Below are 22,741 nucleotides of genomic sequence, written 5' to 3'. Positions count from 1 at the left end.
TTTTTTTTTTTTTTTTTTTTTTGTGCTGAGGATCGAACTTGGGACCTTGAGCTTAAGAGGCAAGTGGGGGAACTATTGAGCTAAATCCCCAGCTCCGAAAGTAGGTCTTAATACTCCTTTAATAGGGTGGTGGTGGTAACATTTTTTCCCTCCTGGTACTGGGGATCAAACTCAGGTCCTTGTACTTGGCTAGGCAGGTGCAGTGCCAGTTGTACCTCCCCAGCCTGGGAGGTACAGTGTTTATGTGAGAAAAGGGGCAAGGACAGAATCCAAGGTGACAGCACTGTTTAAGGGGTAGTTCAAGAAAAATGTGTTCATGAAGGTGCCTAAGGATAGGAAGAAAATCAGGAGAACAGTGTCATAGAGCTGAGAGTGAGAAGTGAGCTAAGGGTGTTGTAAGCCAGGCCACAGAAGGGCCCACGGAAGTAGGGACTAGGAAGTGCCATTGGAAGGGGCTTTCTTAGATTGTGTATAGGCTTTTTCATTTCTGGGCTTTTTTGGTTTGTTTGTTTTTTTGGTACCAGGGATTGAACTCAGGACCTTGCACTTATAAAACAGGTATGGTACCACTGAGCTGCATCCTTGGCCCCTGTGTCTAGGCTTTTTATGTTTGGTACCAGGGATTGAACTTGGGACCTTGTACTTGCAAGGCAGGTGGCAGAACCACTGAGCTAAATCCCCAGCCCCTGTGTATAGACTTTTTAAAAAACTATATATTTTCATTGCAGATAAGGAGAGGAATAAAAGCTGCCTGAAACTCAACCATCCCAAGATAAATTTTTTTTGCAGTGTCTGGTATCAAACTCATGGCCTCTCGCATGCTAGGCAAGTGCCCTATTCCACTGCCTTCTAACCATAGTCCCTATGATAACCATTTTAAGTATTTTTGGCTTATTATCCTTTCAGATTTTTTTCCTATTACCAAGGTTTTTTGTTTTTGTACTAGGGATTGAACCTAGGCCCTTTGAAATGAACTACATCTGTGGCCCTGTTTTTAAACTTTTAATTTTTCAGATGGTCTTGCCAAGTTGCCCAGGCTGGGCTCAAATTTGTGATCTTCCTACCTCAGCCTCCCAGAGTACATCACCATCCTCAGCTTTGATTTGGTTTTTAAGTGGGTTAAATAGTTAACAGACATTGAATAGATGAAGATGATTCATCCAGGTGCCAGTCAACAAATGGGAGTGATTGACTGCATAGCGTATATATAACTGACAAAGGGTAACAAGATGCAGTTTTGCTGATTGAAGATCAGGTTTTATAAAGAGGAGAGTAGAAAGCGAAGAAAAGGCTTAGAAAGTTAGGTCTGTAAGGTGCAGAATAGGAGTAGGAAGCAGGAAGCCTGGCAGCTGTGACTGTAATCAGGATGAGGAGGGAACTTTGTGAAGCAGCATGAGCATGCAGGAGTATGTGTACATTGAAGCAGAGTTCCACAGGGCACTGTGGGAGGAGCCGGTTAGGAGAGTGCTCAGGGTGGAAGCAGGGTCACTGAGGGAGCCAGAAGCTGTGTGAGAATTCAGGTTAAGAACAGTACACATGCGGTGGTGGTGGGGGTTTCTGGTGTGAAAAGAGAAAATTTCTTTGCTTCATAAACAGTTGAAATAGACTGCATTAGTTTATTCTGCTTTGCTTGGATCTTATTTATTTTGCAATACTGGGGATTGAATACAGGGCCTCCTGCATGCTGAGCATGCTGTCATTAAACTAGGCCCAGCCCTAGGTCTAATTTTAATTCCACCATTTTAGCTTTGTTTTTCTGATACCTGAAAATGGGTTTAATTTCCTCTAAAATTACATATTTATAATTTAAATATAAAAACATATCTTCACTGTTTTTAAGAATAGGGTTAATCAGGTAAGTAAAGAGGAAAAAACAAACCCAATTACTCAGGGACATCATTTTGGTGTCTAAAGACTTTTTCTCATTTAAGCAAATATATATGTGTTTAATTTTTCAAGATATATTCATATATGGCAGTCTACTATTTATTTATTTATTTATTTATTTGGGTTTTTTTTGAGACAGGGTCTCACTATGTAGTTGAGACTGACCTGAAACTCACTATGTAGTCCAGGCTGGTCTTGAACTCGCAGCAATCCTCCTGTCTCAGCCTCCCGAGTGCTTCAGGGTTGTACCACCATGCCCAGAGGTTGGCATTCTGCTTTTTAAAAAAACACCATTTAATAAATATCCTTTGGATATTATAATAGGTAGATTGCGCCTATCTTTTTTTTTGGTACCAGGGATCAAACTCAGATCTTTGAGCTTGCGAGGCAGGCGGTGGAACCACTGAGCTAAATCCGGCCCCACTCCTATCATTTTTAATTACAATAATCCATTATAGAACTGCACCATTTTAATTAAATAATCTCTTGTTGGATTTTCTTCTTTTTTGGGGGGGTGTTGGTTGGTTTTTGTTTTTGGTACTAGGAATTGAACTCAGGACCTTGTACTTGTGAGGCAGGCGGCAGCACCACTAAGCTAAATCCCTGGCCCTTTTCTTCATTTTGTTGGTGTGATACTGGGGATAGAACCCAGGGCATCATGCATACCAGGCCAAATGCTTTACCATTGAGCTGCACCTCCAGTCCTGTTGGTGTATTTTTGAATACACAGTACACCCTCCTCACCACTATCCCTGAGCTCCAACTGTCTCCTGCCTCAGGCTCCTGAGTAGCTGGGGCTGCAGGTGTACACCACTGTGCCTGGCTACTTACTAAGTTTTTATTAATAAGGCTAGAATAGCTGGGTATAGTGGTACATACCTATATTCCCAGCACTCAGGAGGCTGATTCAGGAGAATCACTGTGAGTTTGAGGACAGCCTAAGCTATATAGTGAGATCCTGTCTCAAAAAAAAAAAAAAAAAAAAAAAAAAAAAAGAAAAGAAAAACCTTAGCCAGGCATGGTGGTGCAGCCTGTTATCCCAGCTAGGGAGGTTGCCTGAATTTCAGGCCATTCTGGGTTTCATAGTGAGTTCAAGGCCAGCCTGAACTATGTAGCCAGACTGTCTCAATCCCCACTCCCTGCCCCTCAACCCACAAAAAAGAAAAACTGGAGAACTTTGTATGTAAAAATTGGCATATTTATCTGATTATTCCCTTTGGGTAAATTTTTAGTTTTCAAGTGTATGTTCTGGTGTAATTTCTGTTTTATTTTTGTCTTTTTTCTCCTAATATTTGGCTGTGAAATTCTTTTTGTGTTGCTAATTTTGAAACATGTTTAAATATCCACAGTGAACTCTGTAGAGTCAATGGGGCAGGCATGTATTAGTTTTAAGTTAGCAATTTACCACCAGTATTTGATAAACTGCTTAATGATTGTTTACCCCAGATAGGGAAACCAAAAATATTAGTCTGAAAACATCAAGGTTGCCTTCTTCCAAAGGTTTAGTGCATTTAGGACTTACTTGGGCAGTGGAATTGGGATAGTTATAAAAATTATTAAAACTAAGTCAGTGTTGTTTTCTGAATGGGTAGAAATGATTAATACCATTTTCTTTGGTTGCTTTTTTCAGGTGATTCATGGCAGGGGACGTGGAAGGATTCTGTTCCTCAATCCATGACACCAGTGTCTCTGCTGGATTCAGAGCACTGTATGAAGAAGGATTGCTTCTTGATGTCACTCTGGTTATTGAAGATCATCAGTTCCAGGCCCATAAAGCACTTTTGGCCACTCAGAGTGATTACTTCAGAATTATGTTTACTGCAGACATGAGAGAACGAGATCAGGACAAAATTCATTTAAAAGGTCTAACTGCTACTGGCTTCAGCCATGTCCTTCAATTTATGTACTATGGAACTATAGAACTGAGTATGAATACTGTTCATGAGATTCTTCAGGCTGCCATGTATGTTCAACTTATAGAAGTGGTGAAGTTCTGCTGCTCTTTTCTATTAGCGAAAATCTGCTTAGAAAATTGTGCAGAAATTATGAGACTCTTAGATGATTTCGGTGTAAACATCGAGGGAGTCAGGGAGAAGCTGGATGCCTTTCTCCTAGACAACTTTGTGCCACTCATGTCCAGGCCTGACTTCTTGTCCTATCTGAGCTTTGAGAAGCTCATGTCTTATTTGGATAATGATCATCTGAGCAGGTTCCCAGAGATAGAGCTGTACGAGGCTGTGCAGTCTTGGCTGCGGCATGACAGAAGACGCTGGAGACATACCGATACCATCATTCAGAACATCAGGTTTTGTTTGATGACCCCATCCAGTGTTTTTGAGAAGGTTAGTGACTTTGAAAGCAGTAGACAGGCTATAGGTCTTATTTCATTAAGACATAACATAAAATTGTCAGGAGCAAGAAAGGAATGAGAAGTTTATGAGAATATTTTACATATAAGAAGCCTGATTTTGTTGGAGCTTGTGCATTTAGGTTTTTTAAAATAGATTTTTGTGAGTCAAAGATGAACCAGGTAGGTAGAATAGTTTCATCTTCAAAGTACTTTTAAAGTTGAATCATAATCATTTGATGCAAAATATTACAGGTTTTTCTTCAGCTTTTCTTTTTACAAAGTAATTAAATATGAACTGGGTCAGCCTATTTTTGAAAATTAATTTAAGTAATACGTGCTGGAATTGGCATTGAGGAGTTGTTCAGTTCTGCATGGTATGCAATAATATGGTTTCTTTTTTCTCTGAAATGTAGTAAGGACACACAGGCATAGCTCTTGAAAACCAGTAGACCATACTAGTAATTTTCTTCCCTACTCTCACCTAGTTCTGTTTCCCTGTGAATACTAACTAAATTTAACCATGAAACCATATTATATGTCTAAAAACATCATCTTGGCATTTCTAAACAAGTAGACTAAATCCTTTATCTGCAGTGATCAAACATCCCTGTGTACATTTTACCATATGAATAGTTCTTTCTTAAAAATAATCATTCTTCAAAGTAGCCTTGACCTTTTTGTATGTAAGCATTTTCATTTTTTATATCAGACTCTCAGTTGTGATCCTTTCCTGCCCAAAGGAGAGAGAGCAGTTTCAGTAATTGCTTAACTTAATTGGTTTCTAATCACATGGTTACCTCTGGGGCTCTGTTTACCTCTTGCATCTTTTCTCCTTTCTAGAAAGCACACAAAGCTTGGTCGACACCTTTCATGTTAAACAGTTCCTCAGCTTTAGTTACCAGACCTGGTAATAAAAATGTATTTTCAAAGGAAGGTTGTTTATGCCATTTGAAAAATAAACAAATTTGCACCTTTGAATAACATTCAGTAGCTTGGCATGTTTTTTTTTTCCCCTTCTGAAATGCTGTGAAGTGTCATTATATTATACCTTTAATAGGAAACTAATTTTCATGGGCTTTTATCTTTGCTGTCAGAATATATTGATACCAAAGGAATAATTGAAACTAGGAAACACATTTCTTAATTTCCTTTTGTTCAGTGAGAATCAGCCCCATATTAACTATGTGAAATGTTTCTTATGTTTTGATGTTTTTCCTTACTATTGCTTTTATTGCTCTCTTTCCCTGGGGAATCCTATTTTGTCTTTATATATTAAGTGCAAATTCCCACTACTAAAAACCCCTCCAACTTGCATCTAGATGGACATTTTCATGACATAGAAAATAAAAGTTGCCCTCTGTGGGACAGTATGATAGATAACTAATAGCAGTAAGTGATTGTAAGTGCTGAGCTGCAGAGCCTTTGTATATTCTAACTATCAGTTCAAGGTAGGCAATAATGACAGTGGCTAAAAGTTAATACTATCAGGTAATCTTGTAAATTTTAGAAAGTATCAGTTGAACCTGCTGATGGATTCCTTTGGCATCTAAAGCATAGGAGGTGGTTATTACCATTGGCTAGATGTTGGAAGTTACAAAACATGAAGGGTTCCTCCTGGAATTGATGTGTTAGGAAAATTTAATAAGGACCTAGTCACAGAGAACTTTCAGTTTTTTGTATTATAAAATAAATGTTTTGGTTTTACCTCAGTAATACTGGGACGATAAGTAGAAGAGATCCAGTGATTCCTCCCTTAATACAATGTGTGATTTAAGTTTTATCAAAGGAGTCTGTGGCTTTCTAAATGTGGAGAACCATTAAGGCAGATTAGGCCCTATCTCTAGAGATAAATCTCCAGAAACCAAATAAATAGGGGAAAATCGGTTGGAAAATAAGAATTGAGGGTATTTTGCTTCATACAGTACTATTTTGAACTCCTTGAAAATAAAACCTGGGGCTAGAGGTGTAGCTCAGTGGCCTAGCATGCATGAGGACCTGGGTTCGATCCATACACACTGGGAGAAGAAAAAAGGAAGGAAAATAAGAGTCTATTTTCCTTTTTTTGTTTTTTTGTTTTTTTTCTTGGTACCAGAGATTGAACTCAGGACCTTGCACTTGTGAAGCAGGCATGGCACCAATGAGCTAAATTCCCCAGCCCATCCTGGCCTTTTATTTTTTTTTTTCTAACATCCATTTTAATAAATGCATGGCCCTAGAGAGACATAGACAAAAGACATGTTGCATCTGTGTTGGTCCTAAGATCTGCATGAGGAGAAGTTTGATTTGTAGTTATAATCCTACTTGGTGAAATTTAGAAAAATGGGATGTTATTAGGCACTTTTTAGTTCTAACATATATTAAACATGCTATTATGAGACTTTCTAAACAAAAAAAGCCAAAATAGTAGAATGATCATGCATAAATATAGCACATAGTTTAATAGTAACTTTTTGCCACATTTACTAGATAGGTAGAGGGTGTATAGCCTCTGTTTGTAATTTGTTTTCATTTTGTTTTTGTTTGTTTTTGTTTTCGTTATTTTGGCGAAACCATTTTAAGTTGTAGACATTATCCCTTTTTAGCAAGCATCTCCCAAGAATAAGGATATTATCCTATATAACCATAACACTCTTGTCACACCTAATGAAATTAACAATGAGTCCTTAATGTTATGTAGTATGCAGTTCCTCTTCTAATTTTCCCAGTTGCAACATTTTCTTTAAAAGCGGTACTGGGGATTGAACCTGGGGCTTCCATTCCGAGCTATAGCTCTAGTCCTTTTTAATTTTTTGATACAGGGTCTTGCTAAGTTGCCCAGACTGGGCTTGAACTTGCCATCCTCCTACCTGTCTCCTGAGTGGTTGGGATATTATAGGTGTGTGCCACTATGCCTGGCTAAAGTCTTTTTTAAAATTTTATTTTCCTCATTTCTTTTTTGTATTTTTTGCCCTCCCTCCCTTATCAAAAGATGTTTTCTTAGCTGACATTCATGAACAAGGATTTTATTTTATTTTTTTTTTGTACCGGGGATTGAACTCGGGTCCTTGCACTTGTAAGGCAGGCCACTGAACCGCTGAGCTAAATCCCCAGCCCATGAACAAGTATTTATCAGCTTTTTTTAAAGGAATATAAAACTATTGATCACTGCTCACCATTATTTACAGTAAAGTAAACAATATACAGTAGGATAACATTCTGAGTACTGCAAAGTTATTTTTCTGGCTTCTGTTGAAACATAACCCGAATACTGAAAATACTGAGTCTACATGTAAGGAACAATTTGGGGGGGTCAAGAAAAACATGCAGGTCAATAATTTAGATTATAAGTTTGTTCACTCATTTATTCTAGCAGGTTCTAAACTGTGACCACCTCTCACCTCTAGCCACTCAGTAGGTTTCCATGAGCCAAGTCTTAGACATCCACAAATCCTGACTTTGAGTAGATTTCAACTTTAAGGGACTGGGTCATGAGGAATCTTTAACATTCCATTAATAACTCTTAGCTAAATAAAACAAACCAGGTTTTGACTAGTTACTTTATTTGGGTGGGGAAGTTGTTGGTAATGATAAAATTTTTCTTTTCAGGAATTTTGTAAGGGAACTGCTGTATTTTTGTGACTAAAAGCACAGATATGGATTCTGATATGGCTGCTTTGAAAATACCCACTTTGTCCAATTAACCACAATCATCTATTTAACTTGAAAGGTTATGGCTTCAGGAAAACTTTCAGTTTAACTTAATTTATTTCTTAGGTTCCTCAGAATGAGTATTTTATTTATAAACACCCCACAAAAACTCTGAATGGTCCTTAAGCATGTGAGCTAAAAATGAGTTCTGTTTGAGTTTGAATATGGATAATTTCCCCAATATTTAGAAATGCAGAGGAAATATATCAGGCTATCAATGCTGTTTTCTGATAAAGGAAGTAACTACAGAAAGCTTTTTATTTGTTGAAAGTAAATAGTGCTATTGATGGAAAACAAAACCCAACAACTTCCCCAAATACTACTTTCAAAACCAACATATTAAACTTGATTCTCATTAGAATGCAATTTTTTTCACACTAGTAAATAAAAAACCAAGGCCCATATTTCATTCATATATATATATATATGATGTAAGTTATTGAGCTTTGTCTTCTGGACAAGAATGCCAGGTTAGTCTGTCTTCATAAAAAGCAATTACAATTTGAGGACAGTTCATATTTGCCTCTTTTGCCAGTACCAAGTCAGCCTCCTTTGAATCTTTCCATTTCCTGAGAAACATCTGTTCTCCTCTACTGTCTGTGGTACCAGTTATTCGTTCAGGATCAAGACCTCTAGCAAAGCCTCTAGGTTTTTCAGCAGCATCTCCTCTTTGATTTGCTATCATCAGATTCACTGTCAGATAAAGATTTTCTTTTTGTACCATATTCTTTTCCACCTTTTTGAGAATTAAACACTTCAGTTAATTCTGCACAGTCTAAATTTTCTTCAGGTTCCCATGTATTGTCAGCATATGTAAATCCCTTCCATTTCAGAAAATACTCCACCTTCCCATTCACTACACAATGGTCCAGTACTTTTTCTACCAAAATTCTTCAGGCTCTGCTTCCTCAACTTACTTACTTTTTCCATTTTGTTTCTTTACCATTTTTTGCAATGTAGTTTTATTGGAGGCCATTTTTCATTGCAAACTTTAAGAGCTATTATTCACTGTTTGGGATGTTGGCATTGCTGGTCCGAAGAGTCTTGGCCTGTGATCCTGCAGCTGCACTCACCTGTTGACGTTTTCATAGCGTATTCATTTTTTAATCTCCCTTTTCCCATTTATCACAAGGATTTTCAAACGTGCAAAAAATTGAATAGTGTAATGAGCACCATTAGAGCGGTTACATTTGCCATACAGTGGTGCCTCAGTTCATGAACTTAGTTCTTTTCACAATTCCGATCACAAACTGAGTTAGATGAGAACTGAATCAAATTTAATGGTTAGGCTCAATGTTGACCTTATGGGGAAATTTGATTTGATTCTGATCTGGTCCAGTTTGTGACCAGAATGATGGAGAGAGTTAAATTTATGAACGGAGGTAACACTGTATAGCCTTTGAAAATAAGTAGTTAACTTCAAGATACCTCACTCCTAAATGCTTAATGTACTTCTAAGAATAGGGACTTTTTCCTCAGTGTAATACTACACCTAGGAAAATTAACACTAAGACTTAACATCAAAAAGTTAATCCACATTCAGATTTCTCATCAGCTGTCCCCCAAATCTACTAGAACCTTGTCAAGGTTTATGCATTGCTTTTAGCTGTTGTCTGTCTAAACTTTCTTAATGTAGAACAGTCTTCTTCTTTTTTTTTTTTGGGGGGGGGTGTTACTGGGGATGGAACTTGGGTCCTTGCACTTGCGAGGCAGGCGGAGGAACCACTAAGCTAAATCCCCAGCTCCTTCCCATATTTTTTAGAAAGACTAGACCACCCAGTGTCTTAGAGTATCCCATAGTCTGATTATTTCCTTGTGTTGGCATTAACTTAGTTCCTCAATTCTCTTTAATTGTGTTAACATCAGCTTTCTAGCATTATGATTTTCAGGAATAATTATAGGAAAATGTTGTAATGCCAGATAAAAACTTGGAAAACCACTTAGTAACTGATCAGACTTAGAAATCACCATTCTTTTGATATTATAAGGCCAAGTAACCCAATTTTATGGATAAAATCATCAAGAATTTTATTAATACAGTACTATTTTGTGTTAGGTTTCTTTTAGTCATAAGATTTCCCTCCCTTAAAACTTTTGGGCCAGGGATTTAGCTCAGCGGTTTGGTGGCCTGCCTTGCAAGCGCAAGGACCCGAGTTCGATCCCCAGTACCAAAAACCAAAACAAAACAAGAAAAACTTTAGAATGTTTCAGTGTATTGGAATTAAAACTAGCTAAAGTGTCAAAAATGAAAGATTCCTTCTTTCTTAGAAAATAAAATCAGTGTGGTTGGGAGGCTGGGGCAAGTGGAGCATGAGTTCAAGGCTAGTATGGGCTACACAGTGAATTTAAGCCATCCTGGACTGTACTGTGAGATGTCTCAAAACAAACTATGGTGGTTGGGGGTATATCTAGCATGTACCAAAGCCCTGGGTTCGCTTCTGGCACTAACACACATACACATGACCCCACCAAAGCATCCTGTATCTAGACTCTAGAACTGTGCTGTGCTCTTCAGTACAGTTGCCACTTGTGGGTACTGAATACTTGAAATGTAGCTAGTCTTAATTGAGATATCAAAGACAAAGATGACAACAAAGATGTAAATTACCTTTATGTGTGTATGTATGTGTGTGCATGTTGCTGGGAATTGAACCCAGGGCCTTAGCATGCTAGGGGAATCACTACCACTGAGTTACACTCAGCCTTCATTAATTTTTATAATGGTTATGTGTGGAGAATATTTTGGACATAGTTAAGTATATTGTAAATCAACTTTGTCAGCTGGGATGGTGGCACAGGCCTGTAATCCCAGCCCTCAGGAAGCTGAGGTAGGAGAATGGCTGAGAGTTCAAGGCCAGCCTAGGGTACATAGTAAGTTCATAGCCAGCCTGGACTAATTTTTGAGACTGTCGTTTTACTTTTTGAAATGAGCTGCTAGAAAATGTGTTTTTGGTTTTTTATTTTTGGTTGTTTTTGTACTGAGGATTGAACCTAGGGTCTTTGGACTCAGCTACATCTCTAGCCCTCTTTTAGTTTTTCTTTTGAAACAGGGTCTCACTAAATTGCTAAGTGGCTTGGGCTGGGCTCAAACTTGTGATCCTCCTGCCTCAGCCTCCCAGAGTGCTGGGATTACAAGTGCGCTGTACTACACCCAGCTTTTTTTTTTTTTGAGACAAGTCTGGCTATGTATCCTAGGCTGGCCTTAAACTGATAATCCTCTTGCCTCAGCTTCCCAAGTGGTGGGATTACAAGTGGGAACCACCATGCCTGACTAAATGCAAATTGCATCTTTGGCTCTTGTTTGTGGCTCAGATTATATTTCTGTTGCATAGTGCTGCTCTAAAATGAAGGAAGTTAGTTTACTAGAAACTCTTTGAATATACCTAAACAGCCTCTCTCACATACTTAACCAAGATCTCAGCAACCTATGGATTCTGTGGAGTGATAGATGAAGATAACTGTTACTGAGTACAGCATCTCTGTTAGGATCCTTCTAGCCTCAGGAAAATCAAAAGCAACTGTGCAAAGTTTGTGGAAGGAACCTATGGAAGTTTTCATTCTTCTTGTGGTAGTAACTACCAGATCTGAACAGTGGCTTTGTAGAGAAGGGAAAGGGACATTCTGTGTCTCCCCAAGGAAGAGCCCCCACTGATTCCAGGAGCCTGAATCATAACTTGTAGGTGTGCTGAGATCTTTGGGTTCATTCACATGTGTGTTCTAGTGTTTGTTCTGTCCCTGTACCCCTCTACTGCATTTTCTCCTCAGTTGAAAACATTGCTGTAACTTTTGTACTGAATGCTTTGTGGGACCCATCACCAGATACCAAGGCTTTCTGATTTCCTGGGTTTCTTATATATTTTCTTACATATATGTGTATAAGCATATATACATATGCTGTAATAAGTGTGCCTGTGTATGCACATATAGATGTACATGACAGGTTGTATACTAGGTGCTTTACACATAGATAAAAATCTACATGTTCTCCTCGTTTTATAGATGAGAAAACAGACTCAGAAAGGTTAGGAATCTTATTCTAGAACTAGTAGCACTGTCCATACTGGAACCTGGCTAGGTCTGCTTGCTTCTCAGCCAAGGGACTTCCTGTTACAGATACTCTACTAGGGAGGGGACCCTAAGATGCAGAAAGCATGCTGTTCACCAATGATCCAGCTTGGGTCATTTAGAGGTTATTACAGAGTTGTGGAAATTCTAACATGTTTGCATGAGTGAAACACTAAAGAAACATGATTCTGGGGTTTTCACTGAATACTCGACAAATATGAAAATTTAAAGATCTTTCAAACCCAGGGCCTTCACACTGAGCTTAACCCTTTGTTATTTTTTATTTTGAGACGGGATCTCCCTAAGTTGTCCATGCTGGGCTCCAACTTGTGATCCTCCTGACTCAGCCTTCCAGAATGCTGGGATTATAGGCATGTGCTACCAGGCCTGCCTCCCAGCATTAAAACTAGACTACAGTTTCTATTTTTGCTTATGCAAATACCTGTAGCATGTATTTTCATTAGGTCTGGTGGTCTTTGTGTATGTTAACAGAGATAAGGCCTGACATTTATTATTCTGAATTTTAGTGATTTAAACTATGCTGATTGGTCTTTCAGTTTTTAAAAAGTAATTATTTATTGAAAACATTTCAGGAGTTAAATGCCTGACAATGCACATTTTACTTTTTTGTACGTAAAATTTAAAAATTTTTGGTAAAAGATCTAGTTTTTAGCACAATTGTTAACATTAAAATACCCTTGTGTTGATTTTTTAGTAAAATGACATTTGAAATATTTTTGAACCCAGTGCATCTTCAGCATCATAAATATGCATAAGATAAAGACTCAGCATACTAACGATTCCCTTAGAAATTGTATTAATATGTAAATTAACTTCAAATCATAATCATAAAGTCTCGGTTTCCACCAGAAAAGATCTATTTGAAATCCTATAGAGCGAAAGCACATTAGTTCAGCTTTGTATTTAGGATTTTGTGGTTTTTTTTTTTATTGGCTGTTTTATCAAGGAAGTAAGATTACAGAGATGTATTTTGCTTTAAGTAAATCCATTGTGCTTATTCTAAATATTTTGTTTTATAAAGTAGCTCAGATATTTAGACTCCATGGTATGCTTCTTTTCTTAATCTGTTAAATGTAATTCACTGTTTCACCCCAAAATTAAATTTATACAACCTAATGTTTATTTTAAAAATTTGTGGCAGCTGCTGAATATTGAACACAAGCCCTTGAGCATGTGAAACATATGCTTTACTAGGAGGTATATCACCAGTCCCTGTAGCTGTTTTCTTTTTTGAGATAGGGTCTCACTATATAGTTCAGACTGGCCTTGAGCTCACTATATAGCCTAGGCTGGCCTAGGACTCAAAATAATCTCCCTAGTTCTGGGATTACAGCGTGTGCCTCCTTGCCCAGCCAGCCCCTGTAATTTTTTGTTTGTTTTTGGTACTGGGCATCAAATTCAGGGCCTCGAGCTTGCCAGGCAAGCTCTGTACCACTGAGCTATATCCCTCAACTCTTGTAATTTTTATTATTATTATTATTATTTGGTTTTTTGAGACAGGGTCTCACTGTAGTTGAGACTGACCTGGAACACTCTGTGTAGCCCAGGCTGGTCTCAAACTCCCAGCGATCCTCCTGCCTCAGCCTCCTGAGTGCTGGGATTACAGGCATGCGCCACCACGCCTGGCCCTCTTGTAATTTTTAAAAAGTAAGATGTGGTAGCTCAGTTTGTAATCCCAACTTTCTGGGAGGTTGAGGCAGGAACACTTCAAGTTTAAGGCCTGGGCAACTTAGTGAGAACCTGTCTCAAAAAATTATAAAGAGCTAAAGATGTAGTTCAGTGGGAAGGCCCTGGCTTTAATCCTCAGTACTCCCTCCCCCAAAAGGCAAAGCTAATATTCTAATGAGAAAAAGGCCACGGTATATCATTTGCATCTATTGAATTTATAATATAATGGCAATTTTCTTCCGGTGAGAATATATTTGGATTTAATGAATTGTATCTGCATTTGATAAGTTTAAGAATACTACTTTTAGATTAAATTTGATAGCTGAAAAGGTAACTTCATTATTGAAAAGTAATGTAAGGCTCAGTAAAAATTAATGTTTCAGAAAAGCTTTCCAACACTTTTAAAAATATTTTCTACTTGAGTGGAATTTTAAAGCTACATTTTAAATGGGAGTAAGGCATTATAGACTCATGTAGAAACTAATAGAATTCAAAGATGACAACTTAAGTATTCAAAGTATACCTTACTTGGAGTGTAGGAGCTTTCAGAACTGTTCTTCACCAAGCACTGATCTTCCAAATATTTGTTTCTATCAGCATAGTTGATCTATATAGCATTTACAGCGGCTAGCAACATGTAGGACATTTATTAGCCTGAATCTCATGTTTGGGTGGTATGGTATTCTGAGGCACAACCCATGTTGTAAAGTGTAGGTGCTGTGTGTGCCTCTAGAATTCCCTCACTTTTGCACTGGAGCATGTTATGACTAAACTAGCGCTTGCCTAATACAAAACTCTCCAGAAACCACCCCATTAGCTACAGTGTTAGCTGTTTAGACAAAAATTCTTTATTATGATTATGATTATTATTATTATTGTTATTGTTGTTTTGAGATAGGATCTTGGTTATGCAGTTCAGGTTGGCCTTGAAGTCACTATGTAGCCCAGGCTGGCTTTGAACTCGTGGTGATCCTCCTGCCTCAGCCTCCTGAGAGCTGGGATTACAGGTGCATATCACCATGCCTGGCGAAATTCTTTTTAAAAGTTTGTTTACATCTAATGATTTCAGCTAGGGACAGATAAATATAAAGAAGTAATTGGAAATTTCCCTCTAATGCAATTGTAGAAGTACATTAAAAAATATAAGTATTACTGTTTTATAGCAAGTTTCTTTAAAAAATGTGAAATTTGATTAGAAATTCTGATAAACTTGTCTTTGAAAAGTTGAAAAATCTCCTTTAGATATTCAATAGTATTTATCCAGCTAGAACTTGAAATTGTTTAAATTAAGTCAGCTCACTTGCCCCTTGGAGTCAAAGAACAGATGAGTAGGTTTTCTGTTGGAATCTAGGTCAGTGGGTTAAATGTACTTTTGTTATTTAACTTAATGTCATTTTCTGCATCTCTCCTTTTTGCTGACCCTCTCCTCTCAGACCCCCTGGGCTTGGATGATTGTAATTACCACAGGTGCAGTTCTTTAAAAATCCCTCAAGGTGTTTTTATCCTCTGAAGTCATTTGCATTTTATGTCTAGATGTAGAGTGCCTTTGACTTGTAGGTCCACAGGTGGCTGAAGAGTGACAAATCTAGGCAATGACTATTAGAGCTCTGGAAAAGACGGTATCGTAGTGGGATGTTCTAAGCAGACAGGAACTAGTAAAACCAGGAGTTTAAATATTCAGTCTGACTTGCTGATTTTCCTTTTAATAAGAAAGATGAACGCAAATAGGAGAATTGGAAATAGAAAGAAAGTCATGAAATAGAGACAGCTATGTTTACATATAGGAGAAATCTTTTTAATAAATGGGAGGGGAAAAGAGAAAGCAAATGATAGAAAGTGAAAAGAATGAGAGAAGTTTGGGGGTGTAGCTCTGGTTAAGCATTCGCTTAGCATGTGGGTGGCCCTGCCATAAGCATTGCTCATTTGGAAGTTAGTTTTAGGATTAAACCTTTTATTTGGCTTTCCTGCTCTACCATATACTTTATACTTTATAAATATTTATACAGTGGAGAGTATTTCTATAAATAAGAAAAATCCCTCATAGATTATGAATCCTAGAATTTAGTTGTGCTATCTAAATACTAGTATAATCAGATAAGAAGGTGGTCTGAAATCTTTTCCTACCCTTTATAGGCTTATGCATTGGTATTTACTTTCTTTTTTTTCCTCTTTTGGCTTTTTTGAGGCAGGGTCTTGCTGTGTAGTTCAGGCTGGCTTTGAACTCACGGCAATCCTCCTGCCTCAGCCTCCCAAATCCTGGGATTACAGGCATGTCCCACCACATGGTATTTACATTCTAATAGTGCTCTTTTCCACTTAAAATGGAAGGAAATTAGACTTTCTAAAAAGTTATTTTTAATTAGCTATTTTTTAATTCCAAAGAACTTTAATAAATAAAAAGCTCCATCATTTCCAAATGTCCATCAAGAAGGAATGAATAATCAGTCCTATCAGTATTCATCAGAAAACTAAACAAAAAAGGGAAGAGAGATGAAGACATAACCATTCTTTTCCATAAAGATAAAATACTGCTTCCTCAAGTAATAACTCAATGCTACTTAATGGTATGAATTGGAGGAATTAGCTGTTTTTTAAATGTACTCTAGACACAGGGATAGAGAACTTACCAGATTGTGTTGAAACTCTTTGAATTTTGTTGTGAGTGCCTCTCCTTGTGCCCAGTTGCCCTACTCACTTTACTTCTGGAGTTCATTTCAGTACTTCACTCTTGCCTGCATAGAAAGGAGAAGACAAATTCTTAGGAAAATTTGTCTTTACCATTTAGCTGTATAGTTGGCCCTACCATTCTTTGGAACTTACTAAAGAGAAATTATATGAGAGCATGTGTGAGTCAAATGCAAATCTTAGGTCATTTTATGTAAGAGATGAGTGCTCACAGGAAAGGCCTGGACCAGTAACCTCTGATACGTAGGGAGACTAATTACAATGTCACTCAGCATGGACTGACTTTTTTTCTTAGCCTTATCTGGGCAATTAACTTGGTTTTTCAGGACATGGGGACTAATTTAAGCTATTTTGTACATAGCTGTTTGTTTATTTATTTATTTGGTACCAGGGATAGAACTCGGGTCCTTGCACTTGCAAGGCAGGTGGCAGCATCATTGAGCTAAATCCCCGGCCTCTATAGCTTTTAAAATAATGATTTTGTTTCATATAAAACAATATAGGGAGCATTTTCTGTAGTGTAGTGGTTATTACGTTTGCCTCACACATAAAACAATATAAGCTTCAGTTGTAAGGAAGGGTGTGTGTGTATGTGTGTTTCGCTGGAGATTGAACCCAGGCCTTTGTATATGCTAGGGAAGCACTCTCCCACTGAGCTACATCCCTAGTTCCCTGGGCATGATTTCATAAATATTTTTTTTTTATACTGGGGATCGAACTTCGGACCTAGAGCTTGCGAGGTAGGCAGCAGAACCACTGAGCTAAATCCCCAGCCCTTCAGGGTAGTTTTATAATGCAACATATAATGACTGTTCCACATTTTCCTGTGAGTGAAAATTATATCAAACAGCAACATAGCTTTGGGTCCCAAAGGCATAATTTGTTTTAGCATTAAAGCCCTGTGCAAGTAAGTACTTTGTTTCTGGATATTTCTCTTGAGAAGCTAGATTATGGCGGAGAAGAGATGATAAAACTGATAAGAAGGACTCAATCTTTCACATATTTACTTAGGCTCCTAATTGTAAAGATTGTAGTAGCCTTTTTTGGATGTGGAAAGGGCCAGATAGGTATATGTTCATTCAACTAACCTCGTTTATTTTTGCAGTAGTGGAGTTGGACTAAGGGACTTCTGTATGGTACACTAGGCAGACTACCACTGAGCTGCATCCCAAGTCCTTTTTATTTATTATTTTTGAGACAGGGTCTTGCTATATAGATTAGGCTGGCCTTGAACTCACTGTGGAGCCAGGCTGGCCTCCCGAGCTGGGATTACAGGAGTGTGCCACCATGCCCAGCATCTCTTTATTTTTGAAGATAGAGTCTTGCTGAGTTGCCCACACTGGGCTCAAATTTTTAATCTTCCTGTCTCAGCTTCCAAAACATCTGGGCTATGGGCATGCACCACTGCACCCAGCAACCTCTTTTGTAGCAGAGTAAATCTGTATATAGTGACTTGGGGAGAGTGCCAGCCTAAAACCTGAGATCTTGGGTTCAAATTTGTTTCCCGACCCCAACACAGACAGATGGATAAGCTAATATACATTTTGTTCCTTTGGTTTAAGTGTGTTGGACATTTTAAAAATCATTTCAGGACTTAGTGTAGCAAGTGAAACAGCTGATAATATACTAAATTCAATGGTCAAAGGCCCAAAATAATTTTAGACTTTAGCCTGTTTTAGATCTTCTAAAATTCCAGATTTTTAACCAAATGAAAGTAGTAAGCTCTATGGAAATGATTTATTTTAATTACATTGCATGTTACATTTTAATTCTCAAAATTTAGGATGGTGTATACCAGCAGTACCCAACCTTTTTGGTACTAAGGGAATTTGGGGCAGCAGGGCGAGGATAGTCTGATTTCAGGATTTGAGAGCGCCCTAGATCCTTCACAGGTGTGGTTCACAGTAGGGTTTTTGCTCCTGTGAGAATCTAAAGCTGCTGCTGATCTGACAGGAGGTGGAACTTGGGTAGTAGAGTGATGGAGTGACTGTAAACACAGATGATACAGCTCAGTTCCTAACTGTGTGGCCCAGGGTTGGGGACCTGTGGTATATGCAAATTACCTTTAAAAGTTAAGTGCTTAATGCATGGATTATGTAACATTTTGACTGTGAATGGAAAAACAATTTTTGCCCAGTGGTAAAAGCTAGTTACTTACATGTTGACAGAAACGAACTTTAATAGTCATTTCTTGCATTTTCTCTTTTGCTAACCATATACATATGTGTATGGACACAGTTACATTGAAAGAAGTTTAAAGGAGGAAATGACCCATTTAAAATTTCACACCACCTTATTTAAGAAGCAATATATGCTTTCTAGTATTTTATATTCAGAATAAGAAAAAATGCTTCTCATAGTACAAATTTTTAAAGTATCAAAGCAGGAAAAATGATAATCTTTCTGAGCTTTGAGACAACATTTTTATTCCTATGAAAGGAAAGCGATTCAGAACATGAAAAAAAGTATTATTCTTTCCATATCTTTCTTTTGAAGAGCACCTGATCACACTGTCCTGTAAGGAATACATGGTGGGATAAATGCCTTCTTTATGAAAAGATGAGCCACATTTCTTTTTGGACAGCTCCCTTCATTAAGTCTTATGCTTTTTGTTTTAAAGCAGAGTGTGTCTGTAATTACTCTAATTGGTAGTATCAGACATATTAATTCTATTTCTATTATAAATTGGTTATACTTACGTATTGTGTAGTTTTAGAGGAAAATCACAGCAATAAGTAGCTTTGAAAAAGGGCAAGGTAGTTCAAGAACAAGCCTTGGTAGAGAGAAATAGCTAAGTTTCTTTGGTCGGAAGATCTTTGATGGAACAATCAGCTGTCTGAAAAGCCACAACTTCCATTATTGGATAAAGATATGTAACTTTGATTTGGACTTTAACATAGGGTTGGAATGACTCTTGTAAACTCTTTGGAAGCCAGATTTTAAAGGAGCACAGTAGAATGAAAGAGGAGCGGACAAAGGAACCAGAAGACTGGGTGTAAAATGAAAGGCTGGGAAGTGACTTCTGGACCAGCTTGCGAGGATCTGCTGGTGTGTGGGTTGACAGGTGGAAGGCCATACAGCTTAGTTCTCCCTGGCATGCTGCAATCCCCCCAGTACTCCTGATAGGTGGTCACATGCAGACCACCTCCAGTGAGACCTGCTGACTGTGCAGGCCAGTAGTCCCTGATTTGGGGGAGGTAAGTGCCCATAGCCTTTTCATTGATTACAGAAGAGGGTTATGGTCCCTATAAAAACCCCCAGTACTGATCTATATAGAATTGAAGAAGGGCAAGTCCCCAGCAGCTTATGTTGTGGATGTATACCTATTTTTCCCCCTACATATGCTGCCAACTATGTAAAAATACCCATTTTTTAACTTTTGAGAATATGTGTATTGCTCTGCAGTTTTTTCCATTTAGCATTTTGAACATCTGTGTCAGTGCATATGGATTAACCTCATTCTTTTTAATGACTGCATATGGTATGTGCCAGAGTTTATTCAACAAGTGTCTTATTGATAGTTTGTGATTCCAGTTTTTGTGCACTTACAAATAAAGATGCACTGACCATCCATTTTCTTTACAATTTTAATAACAGTGCTTTTCCTTACACTGGCTGAAACTCTTCCTTCTAACTTCTATTCAGTGTCCTGAAAACAGTTGTTGTCTTTCACCTGAGTTTCCTTGTAGGTGGAAAGCTTTCTCATCTGCTTAGTCATTCTTCCTTTCAGTCCCTTCACTATCATCTATATGTGTCTGCTTTGTTCATGTCTACTTGAAAATGTAGTGATGGAGCTAAACATTGTCATGGCTGTGCTTTTTATCTGAGTGGAGAGAGTGAGGTTGTCTATTTTAAAAATTCAGTCCACGGTTTTATTAGGTCCCAAGGCTGCTGTCACATTATTTGTTAATATTAAGGATAGAGTTAGTTAAAGCTTTACATTTGGAGTTTGTGGATCCCCATAACATCTGCTAGAAAGTGGATTTCCTGGGCCGGGGGTTTAGCTCAGTGGTTCTGCTGCCTGCCTCACAAGCGCAAGGTCCCGAGTTTGATCCCTGGTACCCCGCCCCCCAAAAAAAGAAAAGAAAAAGAAAAAGAAAGAAACTGGATTTCCTGTCATCTCACCCAACCTTCCTAAATGCCTTAACATGCAATTACTGCTACAATTTCTAGTGGTTCATGGGTCCCTGGTGTTTGTTTCTCTTTTCCTTTTTTTTTTTTTGTTTTGTTTTTTGAGACAGGGTCTCACTGTAATTGAGACTGACCTGGAACTCACTATGTAGCCCAGGCTGGTCTTGAACTCACAATGATCCTCCTGCCTCAGCCTCCCAAGTGCTGGGATTACAGGCATGCGCCACCATGCCCGGCTCTCTCTTTTCTTTATATTGGATTTTCTTGATTACTTTGCTGAAGTTGTAGGTTCTCTCATTCTCTACCAGTGCTAATACATCATCAAAAATTAAACAGGAAATAGGGTCAAACTTGGCATTAGCTGGTGAGTCTATGCTGTCTCCTAGTATGTGACACTTTATTTTCAGGTCCTATTTTTAAACAATCCAGGATCCATCTCAGATTAACATGTCTGTAATTGGGAACCCTGTCTGGCTTTTAGTCCTCTTCTGTTCTTCATGATTCCACACAGATAACAGAAAGCAATTAAACAGCCTTATCTGTGATGCCTCTCAGGATCCCCAGAACATGGTTCATGAGATCAAACGACTTGAAGTCCATGAGAAAACTTTTTTTTTTTTAACTCAGCCATCTTGGAGTTAAGTTTCCTCTCAATAACTATATTTGATCTTCAGATTGGAAAGAATAAGACATCTTTGCTTGAGCATGGAAATAAAATAGGAGTAAAGTTGTTTTGCTTTGTTGTTAATACTACGTTAACCACCCCATGAGGGAGGGAGCTTCACTTTTCCCTCTACTTTCTTTGACCTCTAAAATGCCATTTATTCAGTATCTGGTACTTTGTAAAGTTACAGTTCAACCTGTGCCTTTCGCCTCATTCACTATACTTACAGCTGTATTTCACTCTTTATATTTGTTTTATGTGCTTGTTTTTTTTTTTAACCATCTGTTGTGAGTGGTTTTTGACATCTGAGATTCAGAAAGCTGTCTGTGTAGGACATATTTTTTACTTTCCTTTGTTCTCCCCTCATCAGTGTATTTTGCAACCATGAAGTCAGCATTATGCTGTGAGAGCTTCCCAGCCTTCTCGAGCTTCCTTTTACGGTGTCTGATCTTGGAACTGACCTAATTTTCTTCTGAAAAATTTGAAATCTGCCTATCCAATATGTGCAGCTTTGTCATTCACTTCTTTCTTGATCTCTGGACAACATGGCTGCTTTCTCTAAAGCCTCTTCTTTCTTACACATTACTAATTATGTTTTATTAGTGAGGTTTGGATACAAAGGTAGTTTCTCATTTCTCCTTTACTTCCTGAAAGCCTTAACAAAAAAGTTATCAGATGTATTGATTTTAGGCCGAGTGACATTTTCACAGATGTCCTTGGTTAATAATAATAGCTAATACACCGGGGATTTAGCTCAGTGGTTCCACCACCTGCCTTGCAAGCACAAGGACCCAAGTTCAATCCCCGGTACAAAAAAAAAAAAATAGCTAATAGCTGAATTTTTTTGCGCATGTGGCAGACACCAGACTAAATCCTTTCCACATGGACTGTCTCACTTGCCTTGTCACATGGGTGCTATTGTTATCCCAATAATAACAACTGAGGAAATGGGCTTAGGATGTTGAATTACATCTCCAAGATTGCACAGCTGACTTGAGAGTCTCAAAGTGAGAAATTTTCTAAATCAAATTGTTAATCACTGTATTAGGCTGCTTGACATGGTGCTTGATTACTATGCTGGATAAGATGATATGGCTTGAAAGCCTTTGTAGCTCTCAGACCACTGGCTGTGCACAGTAGGCACTTAAATATTTAATTTGAGGTTTATGATTCTTGTTGACTTTCCAGAATATTGCCTTTTTGCTCCTGCAAGTCAATAAGAAAAAGAAAAGGGCCGGGAATGTAGCTCAGTGGCACCGAGCCTGCCTGGCAAGTGCAAGGTCCTGAGTTCAATCCCCAGTACCAAGAAAAAGAGAAGAAAAATAGCCAAGGCAGACTATTAAAGAGTTCATAGAAGAACTGAATGGAAAAGGAGAATATGAGAAGGTACTCATTCCTACTGATGAAAACAGTGACAAACCCCCAACCCCTTTATTTTCAGTGCTAGGGATCAAATCCAGGGTTTGCACATGCTAGGCGAGAGTTCTACCACTGAGCTACATCCTTAGTCCTTTGAGACCCATTTTTTAAGTGTCAAGAACTACTTTTTCCTGTTCTTATAAATGTAAATAAATATGTATATA

At 38.1% G+C, this 22,741-nt stretch overlaps 1 protein-coding gene and 1 pseudogene across 3 annotated transcripts in view; one reads left to right on the top strand and one right to left on the bottom strand.

Annotated features, from left to right (window-relative positions):
• The window catches only part of Klhl15 (kelch like family member 15), a 38,086-nt gene that overhangs the window by 5,907 nt on the left and 9,438 nt on the right, over positions 1–22,741 (top strand). For all 3 annotated transcript variants that reach the window (XR_776932.3, XM_033760374.1, XM_010607152.3), the window contains exon 2: positions 3,518–4,229. Coding sequence is in view for 2 of the 3 variants with exons in the window: in XM_033760374.1 (XP_033616265.1) it covers positions 3,525–4,229 (705 nt within the window). In the remaining variant the exon portion in view is untranslated. The remainder of the gene's footprint in view (positions 1–3,517; positions 4,230–22,741) is intronic.
• Positions 8,361–8,927, bottom strand: LOC104850293 (annotated as a pseudogene).

This window comes from Fukomys damarensis, unplaced genomic scaffold (genome assembly GCF_012274545.1).
Source record: "Fukomys damarensis isolate Sample0158 unplaced genomic scaffold, DMR_v1.0_HiC HiC_scaffold_39, whole genome shotgun sequence".
Lineage (NCBI taxonomy): Eukaryota > Metazoa > Chordata > Mammalia > Rodentia > Bathyergidae > Fukomys > Fukomys damarensis.
This window is presented reverse-complemented; position numbering and strand designations above follow the sequence as displayed.